The sequence below is a fragment of the Miniopterus natalensis genome, chromosome 11, assembly GCF_054644295.1.
Source record: "Miniopterus natalensis isolate mMinNat1 chromosome 11, mMinNat1.hap1, whole genome shotgun sequence".
NCBI lineage: Eukaryota > Metazoa > Chordata > Mammalia > Chiroptera > Miniopteridae > Miniopterus > Miniopterus natalensis.
In genome coordinates, this window is record NC_142091.1 from 10,654,486 (window position 1) to 10,664,993 (window position 10,508).

The 10,508-nt window shown below is 46.9% G+C and overlaps 1 protein-coding gene and 1 pseudogene across 1 annotated transcript; one reads left to right on the forward strand and one right to left on the reverse strand.

Moving 5' to 3' along the window:
• Positions 1-228: 228 nt before the first annotated feature.
• On the reverse strand, positions 229-1,694 carry LOC148091924 (LHFPL tetraspan subfamily member 7 protein-like). The gene is given in 2 exon segments (XM_087822142.1): positions 229-491; positions 1,691-1,694. Coding segments are annotated over 2 exon segments (267 nt in total).
• On the forward strand, positions 1,693-2,910 carry LOC148091925 (m7GpppN-mRNA hydrolase-like; annotated as a pseudogene).
• The last annotated feature ends 7,598 nt before the right edge of the window (positions 2,911-10,508 follow it).

Genomic DNA, 10,508 nt, shown 5'->3' on the forward strand with positions numbered 1-10,508 from the left:
GGTTGTGACCTTAGTGTCCCTGGCTTCTCAACCTAACAGCTGGATGAGGTAGGAAATATTTCACCTTCTCCCCCCATTTCACAGAAGAATACTCTGACTTTCAGAGAGGTGAAGTGTCTTGCCTAAGGTCACACAGCAAAGGAGCAGCAGAGTTGGGATTTGAACCCGGGTATGTGGTGATTTCATATAGCTGTGGTATGAGCTCTTTTTGCTCCTCCTGGGAAAATTTTATTTGCTCATTTCTGGCATAAGGATGATTTTCTCAGTGTCGCTGGAGAATAGCATGGCCCTGTCCTGTATTTGGGTCCTGTGTGGCCACCTGGTCATGGGCAGGAGGCTGGCCAGGACTGAAATGAGGATGACAGTCACTCAGCCCCAGCCCAGCTGGCACTGTCCACTGCGGTACACAGAGGAGGCTCCACAGGCTTCCTTGGGGAATGGGGAGGCCAGGCTGACAGGGAAAACAAGCAGGCCCACGGCGGTGGTGGCAGCTGGAGACAGCAAGAAGGAAAGTCAGTGTGTTGCTCAGCGGGCTCTGGGCTACCCTTTTATCCAAGGACTCCCTCACTCATCCACCCGCCTGTCTCCCTGCCTGCCCATCCACTCATCCATCTATCCACTTATTCACTTATATTTCAACTTAACTATCCTTTAAAAATTTTGTTCATTAATGTATAGTTGGTATTCAGTATTATATTAATTTCAAGTGTACAACATTGTGACTTGTTATTTGTACACCTTACAATGGGATCAAGGCAATACATCTATCACCATACAAAATCAATATCGGAACAACTCATCTTTCCTCTTATCCAACCACCACTGAACTGCCCTTGCACACATTGGCCCATCTACTCCTCCCCCCATTCAACCATATTCTAATCCACTCAAGGTCTCCATCCCTCTATCTGTCTGTCCAGTCATTCATCTATCTAGCCACCTGCCCACTTGACCACCTGTGCCCCCACCCATCTATTCACATACCCATCAGTCCATCCATCCATCCATCCATCCATCCATCCATCCATCCATCCATCCATCCATCCATCCATCTCTCCCTTCTCCTTTCCCATGGCCACCCCAACATTGTCGCTGCCATTGTCCACTTGAACACTATGTAAGGATGATGAAGACCCAGACAGAATGAGCAAGAAAGCGTTTGGAATTTATTTCCTTTCCTCTCTGTCATGTTCTCTCTTTCCTACCCGTAAGTTCCTCTTTGAAACTCATCCCCAGCCCCTCATTTTATGACTCTCACCATGAAGGACCTGGTCTCATCCAGGCGCTTGAGCTCCAGGGATCATCGATGGTTATAGTATCTCCCCGAGCTCTCCACTTCCACCCTCTTAGCCCCTCCCTGGCTCCTGATCCCTGCACCCCGTCCGCACTGTGGAATCACGTTGAGCAAGCCTGAGTGGCCTGGGCAGGGAGCTGGCCTGGGAGTCAGGATGGCTGGGCCTACCCTGCTGCAGGGGCCCTGTTATGTCTGATTCTGCCCTGGGATCCCTCACATGGGTGGCTCTGGTCATTAAGGCTTGTTCCCTTCCTTCCATCCCTCAGGAAATTCTCAAGGAGACGCTTCACGCTCCGGAGCAGAGGAAGCAATTTCGGCAGAAGGGGAAGAGCTAACACAAAGTTGGTGTGCTTGAAGGAACCTGCTCCCTGGTGAGCCAGGGGCTCTGTGCCATACCCATGATCCTCGACAGCATCCTGCACAATCTCTGAAGCCGATTTATTTTGCACAGCCCCAGCACACAATGCTATTTCATTGTGTTTTCAGATTGAACCTGCCCATTGGTTTTACTTGGATTCCTACATGCAGGACGCACCAGGGTTCCCTCGGTGTGGGATCAGAGACTTTGCTAGAGTTGTCTTGAGTCACTGTTCACTTTTGCTGCCTCACGGAGAGGATGTCAAAGACGTTTTGGATGACTGGATGGAATATGAAATGGGATATCAACATATGGTGCGATTATTCTTGACGAGACACTTGAACATGTACTGTTGGTTCAAGGATACCTAGCGAAATCCAGCTGAGCATTTCTAGAGGAAAAGTAAATAAAGAAGCTCCTCCTGGTGGGACTGCTAGAGTGGTCTTTTAAGAAACCGGCTTTGATAGCAAATATTGTAGTTGTAGCGATTACATTGCACTGCAAATCCATGACCAGCTTGCTTGTCTGAACATCATTCCAGGAATTCCGAAGACACAACATGTGACCTGAAAACCAGAAGAGAGATTCAGAACATTGTGCGGTTCTCCTGTCATGGAAATTGCCCTGTCACGGAAATGAAATGACCCCCAAATCCGAACTTGGTTTGGCTCCTCACAACTTTTTGATGGCCGATCCTATTATCGGACCTGTATGGCACTGGCTTTCTCCAAGCTTTGGAGATGCCTCAGACTGACAGTGGGTTTTCCCCAGCTCACCACCTAAACCTTTACACTGGAAAAATGGAGTCAAAGCAAATCCCAGCACAGTCGGCAGTTATTTCCCAAAGGTTCTTCTGGTGCCCGGTGGGTAAAGCACAGCCAAACACTGCAGCAAAATCACGTAATACTTTTTCTGAAATGTCTGATATTTTAAAAGCAAAGAATCAAAGTGTGAGGGGAAATGGCAGAAAGCAGTGTCAAGAAGAGAACAAATGGGTCCACAGCCAGTCAGCCAGCCAAACAGTGGAATCCCTTGATGAAATATGTATAAAAACAAGCTTCATCCATGAAAACTTCAGGATAATTTTGCAACCGATGCTGCACGTGACTTAACTGCCTCTGGGGAAGGCCAGGGACCAGAACCTGCCGAGGGACAGTGTGGGGCATGTGATGGACACTGCAAGTTCCCCTTTCCATCCAGAGCCTCTCTGAGTGTCAGGTTTGACCATGACTCTGTAACGAAATTCCTGGCCCTTTGAGAGCATCAGGTGTTCTGCGGGAGCCCCAAGCACAGAGGTCAAATGCATTTGAAGGGGGGTCTCTCTGCGCCTTACCTTTTTCAGGTGTTTTAAAGAACTGCAGGAAGGCAAGGAGGTTTCTGAAGATATTGCTCTCTGTACAGAGTAATATCCATGAGTTTAAACTGAAAATGCACTTACAAGCTTTTCTACAGGTGCATCGTTTTACTGTTTGGCTAATAAATTTATGTTGCTTTTTTTAAGGTGTTTTGCTCTCTGATTGTGGTTTATATTCTTTCAAGAAAAATGTTTTTATTCATTTTTCAGAGAGAGAAGGAGGAAGAGTAAAAGAGAGAGAAAAGCATCGATGTGAGAGAGAAACATCCGTTGGTTGCCTCCCGCACGCCCCCCAACTGGGGACTGAACCCACCACCTTGGTGTGTTCCCTGACTGGGAATCAAACTGCCCACCTTTCAGTGCCCGGGACTGTGCTCAGCCCACTGAGCCACACCGGCCCGGGCTTATTTTATAATCTCATCAAGAAAATAGTATTTGAGTTATGAAGCAGTCAATCTCCCCATTTCAGTGATTGCAAGAGTGTCTCTTATACTGCAATTAGAAAGGGAAGTTAAAGCACACAGTTATGAAGTGAACCCAGAGCTGAAATGTCACCGAGGTCAAGATGGCTGGTCCCCTGCCTTGGTGGCATTGGCACCTTCCTTGGCTCCTCAGCACTGAGGCTGTCCGACCCTGCTCTGCCTGGAGCTGGGCTGACAGGTTTGACTTAGAGCCAGCATCCGCCAGGCCACGCTCACGTTCAAGACGAACCCTTAGCCCTTCACGAAGGGACACGGTCCTCGCCTGCAGAGGGGCTGAGTCCGGGTGGCAGCTGCTGCTCTAATTCGGCGTGTGCTGGATGCAGTCAGCGCACCCACGAGCCTGCGGGAGAGACGGCAGCAGGGAGCAGAGGCCGGGCCCAGGGCTGCCTTGGCCGTGTCCTCGCCCCCGGCCACCAGCCCTCCGTGTGCACAGGATTCTGCCGGGTGAATTCTTCCACAGCGCTGCTGGGTAAATACGCAGGACAGCTGAGGCCATTAGGTTTTAGGCTGCAGCTCAGGGTGGACCTGGGGACCCTGGTGTCTTGTTTGGTTCCGTCGCAGCAGCAGCAGAGACCGAGCTGCTCTCATCAGCCTGCCGAGGCCCCTGGGGGCCGGGCGGCAGCAGAGGGTGGGAAGCTGCCCCGAGCACAAGTGAAGCGTCTCCCTGGGGGGTCAGAGCATGACGGTCACACGCACAAGGCTCCCAGGAATGTGCTTGGCTCCTTCAGGATTCTTAAGTCCACGTCAGGATGGCAGTGCCCACTCTCAGGAGAATTTCAGCTGCAACAGGGGACAGTCACCCGGGCGTTAGGGGGACTCCAGTGTCTGGGCGGCTTCTGACCTCAGCGAAGATGTTTCTTTGTGGGGGTGGGGAGCGTGAGCACATGCGTGCGGGCGCATCTGTTGTGTAGGTTTCAAAAAGCACCTTTTAGCATGCAGTATCCACAAAATACACCTCTGTCAAAAGTTTATTGTGGAAATCTTTATTCTGTACAGATAGCCTATTTCATAGGAGTTCTAGGTAACTCCTTGGGACTATCAAAGGAAATGCTATTGTAAGAAATTCACTGTAGTATTTTTCTTCAGCTTTTAAAAGACTTGATTATAAAGGACAAATTCTATTTATTAATAAAAGTGTCACTCCCTTTATGCTAAGCAGGAGAACTCACAATTACGGCATTGTGTTTAGAATTAAGTTATTCACAATCTTCCATCTTGAAATGCGACTAATTTGTGAACCCTTTGGTGACTTTATATATATATATAATTTTTCATTTAAAATTTACATTCAATATTATTCTGTAGTAGTTTCAGCTGCACAGCAAAGTGGTTAAAAATCATGTACTTGACAGAGTGCCCCCCACCCCCCCCTAATTCAAGTACCCCCTGGCCCTGCACATATTCATCTTTGCATCACTGACTACATTCCCTGTGCTGTGATCTATAGCTCTGTGGCTGTTCTGTGGCTACCAATTCGTCCTGTTTAATCCCTTCACCTTTTTCAACCGGCTCACAATCCCCCTTCCTTCTGACACCTGACAGTCTGTTCTGTGTATCTAAGAGTCTGTTTCCATTTTGTTTGTTCATTTTGTTGATTAGATTCCACATGTAAGTGAAATCATATGGTATTTGTCTTTCTTCATCTGACATATTGAACTGAGCATAATGTTCTCTAGGTCTATCAGTGAGGTTACAAAAGCTAAGCTCTTTTTATTTATTATTTTATTTTATTTATTTATTTTATTTTTTAAATTTCATTATTGTTAAAAATATTACAGATGTCCCTTTTTCTCCCCAATGACCCGTTCCACCCCGTTCCTTCCCCCTCCCCAGTTGCTCTTCCACCATTGTCCCTGTGCTTGGGTTGGACACATATGCACATAAATTCTTTGGTTACTCTCTCCCCCCCCCCATTCCCCCACCCCTTCCATTCCTCTGACATTCGTCAGTCTCATCTATGCTTCCATGTCATTGAATCTATTCTGTTCATCAGTTTATTAAGTTCTTTAGATCCCATGTATAATGAAATCATGTGATATTTGTCTTTCCCTGCCTGGCTTATTTCACTTAGCATAATATTCTCCAGGTCCATCCATACTGTCCCAAAGGGTACGAGATTCTTCTTCTTTACAGCTACATAATATTCCATGGTGTGAATTTCCCACAGCTTTTTTATCCACTCAGCTACTGATGGACACTTGGGCTATTTCCAGATCAGCTAAGATCTTTTTAAAAAAGTGCACTACATGATTGTGCTCGGAAGCTCTTACTGTTCTTCCAGAAGCACAGCTGCTTTACCTGGTCTCCTTGAGGTCTATGTAGAGTTGGTCTGAGAATTCTAGACTTCTCTTCCTTAGCAAGGGGTGAAAACTTCGTTTGCCTGACAGGTAAATAATTGTCCCTTGTTTACTGTCATCTGGAAACCATTTAATTTTTAGTAATTTTGTGTGTGGTTTCTTTTCTAAGTGAGTCCTGTACCATGGTCAGTCTTTCAGGTTCCTAGAGCTGGAGTTTTCAGCTCTCAATACTGTAGCAAGAGAGACTCGAGTTAGTTATCAGAAGCGTGTCTTCTAAGGGTGTTGAGCCTCCTCGAGAACCAACAATCATCTCTTCAGTTTGGCCGGTTTGACAGTAGCTCAGTATTGATGATGTTGTGTTGCTTTACTCAGTGCCCGAGGAACAAAATGTTGTTGGGATGGCGTTTTGGTACCTTGAGGCCTTTAGCTATCTTGACAGTTTGAGATAAAGTCTATGTGAGTTAAAGTCTATGTGTGTGATGTGACTCGAGTGTGCAGAGCCCGCGGAGGGTGGGTGTGGGGGCGATCCGCGCATCTGCTATGCTCATTCCCTCGGACCCGTGCATGCGTTTCTCAGGGTCCAGATTTCCCTGAGAAAGGCCAGGCGTAGCCTTAGAGCCGGACTTCCCCTTTGAGAAATTTCAGACGGTTTGGAGAAATCGAGCGACAAGGAGTGTGCCGAATATGCAGTGATGTGCTTGTGTGTGCTGCAGGCTGAGGCGAGAAGAGGCCTTGTGTTGGTTTCATTATGTCTTTGAGAGAGAAAGTGGTCTTTGAATTTACTTTTTAAATGTTCTTATGTTCCACCTGCCTGATCTGCGGGGTCCAGGCAAGGATACCTGCTGCCACTGGGCCACGGACCCATGACCAGCAGGCACCCCGAGGGGGGCCGCCCGCAGTGGGGGGAAGCCCTGTGCACAGCAGGCTGCCCTGCGGTGGCCCTGGAGGTCAGGACGGAGGCACAGGGTCGGGGCAACTGCAGAGCTGCCCTTTAAACGGGAGCTGCCTGAGAAATCCCAGGGTTCCAGTAGAATATATCTTTCTCTTCGGCAGAAATGAACAATTAAATGAGAAATTAATAAAATTTATTGGAAAAAGAGAAGATATGTTTGTGAGCTTGGTTTGGTGGCACAGACAGTCCCTCCCCAATACAAGTTTCTAATTGTGCCCCTTGGCACTGCGGGGTGTTGTGGGAGTCAGGGTTCCCCCTGAGTAGAGCGAGGAGGAAAGGCTTTTTAAAAAGCAATGTCTTATAATCTGTCTCCATAATCTCTTGCCTTTGTTACTGACATAACCTCCTAAGGGGTCATATTCTACCCCCGCCTGGTGCTCCTTCAGTTTCTTCTGCACACTGCGCCATGATGAGCTTCCTAAAGCACAACTCTGATCCCCTGAGGCCCCTCTTTAACCCGTCAGTGTCTACGCATAGCCTCTGGGATTTATCACTAAGGGTCTCTATAGGAAACAACTTATTCCAGATGGTTCAGTGGAAGAGACTTCTAATGAAAGCACTGTTTGCAGATACACAGAGAGGGTTAAAGAAGCACACAAGGAGTGGGGAGCCACCCAGGGGGGAGCCACAGGGGGGAGCGTTTCCCCCCTAGACTGAGGGGACCTGAGAAGGAAGAGTTAGGGGCTCCCAGGGAGAGCTGGGGAGGGGCCGGTTCCCGGAGCTCACCCAGAGGGCACAACTGCCCTGGAGATGAGACGCCAGAGTCGCACCTGAGGAAGACCATTACTTTCCTCCCTGCTGCCATCGATGACCCTCGGGAGCTCCCCATTATCCCACTTGTGTGGGAAACCAGCTGGCAAAGGCGTGGGTGACCCAGTGCAGGGCTCGGCTTGCTGGGGCGCAGGGCAGGGCAGAAGAGAGAGAGAGGGGGCCTGGGCAGGGGTGGCGATGAGACTTGGCAATTGATGAACGATCAGCACAGGGACTATTAAAAATAATATTTAGCTGGCTGAACAGTATTATTACGAGGACTCATGAGATGCTGGTGACAGTGCTTGTCACTGCGTGGGCGCTGGGTGAGTTGGTGTCCTTTCTTGTTTATCGCACCCACCCCGGGGAGAGAGTGAATGTTAGCTCAGTGTTTGCTCAGCTAGTTCTTGTGTTCTGTCCCTGCCACTTTGCTGTTGTTATTTCCTGTAGGAGAAACGCAGAGATTTTTCACCTTCTCTCCCTTAGACTTCCCTGCCCCCCTCAAACAACTTCTTTTCTTAGCAGGACAGGAAACCTGTGATTTTTTCAACTTCTTCCCATTCTCTTTATTTAAAAATTTTCTTATTAACAATATGTTTTTATTGATTTTAGAGAGAGAGGAAGGAAGAGAGATAGAGAGATAGAACAGCAATGATTAGAGTCATTGATCGGCTGCCTCCCGCAGGCCCCTTACTAGAGATCAAGCCCGCAACCCGGGCTTGTGCCCTGACTGGGATCCGGTGACCTCTTGGTTCCTGAGTCGATGCTCTACCACTATTTAAAAAATTCTTAATGGAAACTTTCAAACAAACATAAAAATAAAACAGTAAAATGAACGAACTTCCGTGTGTCTCTCAACCACTAATTGATAATTAAAAAATTATCAACAGCTTGTTTTCATTCATCCCCTCTACCCTTTTTCTTGCTGGCACATTTTAAACAAACCCCAGAGATCAGGACATTTTACTGTGGACCTCTTTAATGAAGAAATTTTATCTTTGACAAAACCACTGTGTCTTTGTCATTTTCGATAAAGACAAAGATCAATCTTTAACTGTATCTAAGCTCAGTCCATGTCCAAATTTTCCCAATTGTCTTGAAATGTCGTTTTTCGTTGGATGGTTCGCATCAGCTACCAAACAGCCCCCACATCTGTCATTCTTTTTAGTTAAAATTCCGGTCTGACTTGAGGGTAGAGCCTGCCCGGGAGGGAAGATGTGGCAGCCACCTGGGTGTGGGGCATTTTGTGCCACCCTCAAGGTAATTATTCCCCTGATGTTTTCCTTACCATGCCCACAAGAGGCAGCTCCAACCGCCCCCGAACGGTGGGCAGCCCTGCAGCCCCCAGCGGGTATGAGCTCCTCCTGGGGGCCTGGGAAGAGGCATTTGGGGTGAGGTATCTGTCAAGCACGAGAACTTGCAGTGCTGCCTGTTCCAGCTCATTTACTTCAGACTTTTTATTCGCCGCCTTGTGGGGTAGGGCTGGGCGTGAAAAGGCGAAGAGGCGTGAGGCCTGGGTGGGGGCTTGGGCAGGTCCGCAGCCCGCATCCTACAGCCGTCTCTGCCTGGCTGGGGCGCTTTGCTTTTCTGTTGACCGATTGGTGGGCAGCTGGTTGTGTCCACTTGGTGGCTACTGTGATAGTGCTGCTGTGACACGGATGTGCAGGCTTTTGTGTGAGCTTCGGCGTCTTTAATTGCTCCTGGGCATGTACCTAGGAGCGGAATTTCTGGGCCATATGGTGATTCTGTTTAACTTTATGAAGTGCTGCCGAACCATTTCCTCTCTTGCATTTGCACCAGCCCTGTGTGCAGGTTCCAGCTTCTCTGCATCACTGCCAACCTCGGTCGCTTTGGAAAGATATCTGCATCCCAGCGGGCGTGAGGTGGCATCTCACTGGGGTTTTCATTCGCATTTTTCTGAGGACTGACAATTTTGAAGGAGTCTTCATGTCCTTCTTGACAGTTTGTGTCTCTTCTTTGAACAATGGACAAATCCTATTTCTATTTTAAAACTTGCTTATTTGACATTGTATTGTTCAGGTGTCGGTATCCTTTATATATTGCAGATAATTGGATTTGGCGGAGGTATCATTTGTGAATATTTTCTTCCATTCCATAGGCTGTATTATGCCATTCTCCATGGTGTTCTTTGAAGAACAAAAGATTTTAATTTTGATAAAGTCGTATTCATTTCTCCTGTTGTTGCTTGTCCTTCTGGTGTCATATTTAAGAGTTCACAGGCCAATTCAAGATTAAAGATTCATGTCCCTTTTCTTTCAGAGACTCTTATAGTTTAGCTTATGCATTTAAGTCCGATCCATTTTTTATTTGGAATCTATTTTGTCTGATATTAGTACGGCCACTCCTGCTTTTTTTTTGCTTAGTATTTATGTGGAATATATTTTTTCATCCTTTCACTTTCAACTTGTTGTGTCTTTGGATTTCTGGGAGGTTCTTGTAGGCTGCGTGCCTATAGTTGGATTGTGTTTTCATTCATTCTGCTAATCTCTGTCTTTTCACTGGAGAGTTTAATCCGTTTACATGGAAAGTAATTGCTGATTGAGAGGGGCTTCCTCCTGCACTGTACTGTTTGTTTTCCACATGCCCCATAGCTTTTTTGTTCCTCATTTCTACATTCTTGTTTTCCCTAATGGTTAGCTAATCTTTTGCAGTGAAGTGTTTAAATTCCTTTCTCAGTGACTTTTGTATATATTTCATAGCTATTTTCTTTGTGGTTACCATGGGATTACCTTTAACAGCCTAAAGTTATAATACTCTAATTTGATTTTATACAAGGGTAACTTCAATGATATCCAAGTTCACAAAGCTAATAGATCGCCTATTATCTCAATGCAAAAAGACCTTCTTCAAGACATATTATAGTGAAATTGTCCAAAATCAAGGATAAATAAAGAATTCTAAAAGCAGCCAAGGGAAAAAAAATTGTGACCTGCAAAGGAACCTCGATTGTGCTATCAGATTTCTCAACAGAGAACCTATGAACCAAGAATGGGTGAAATG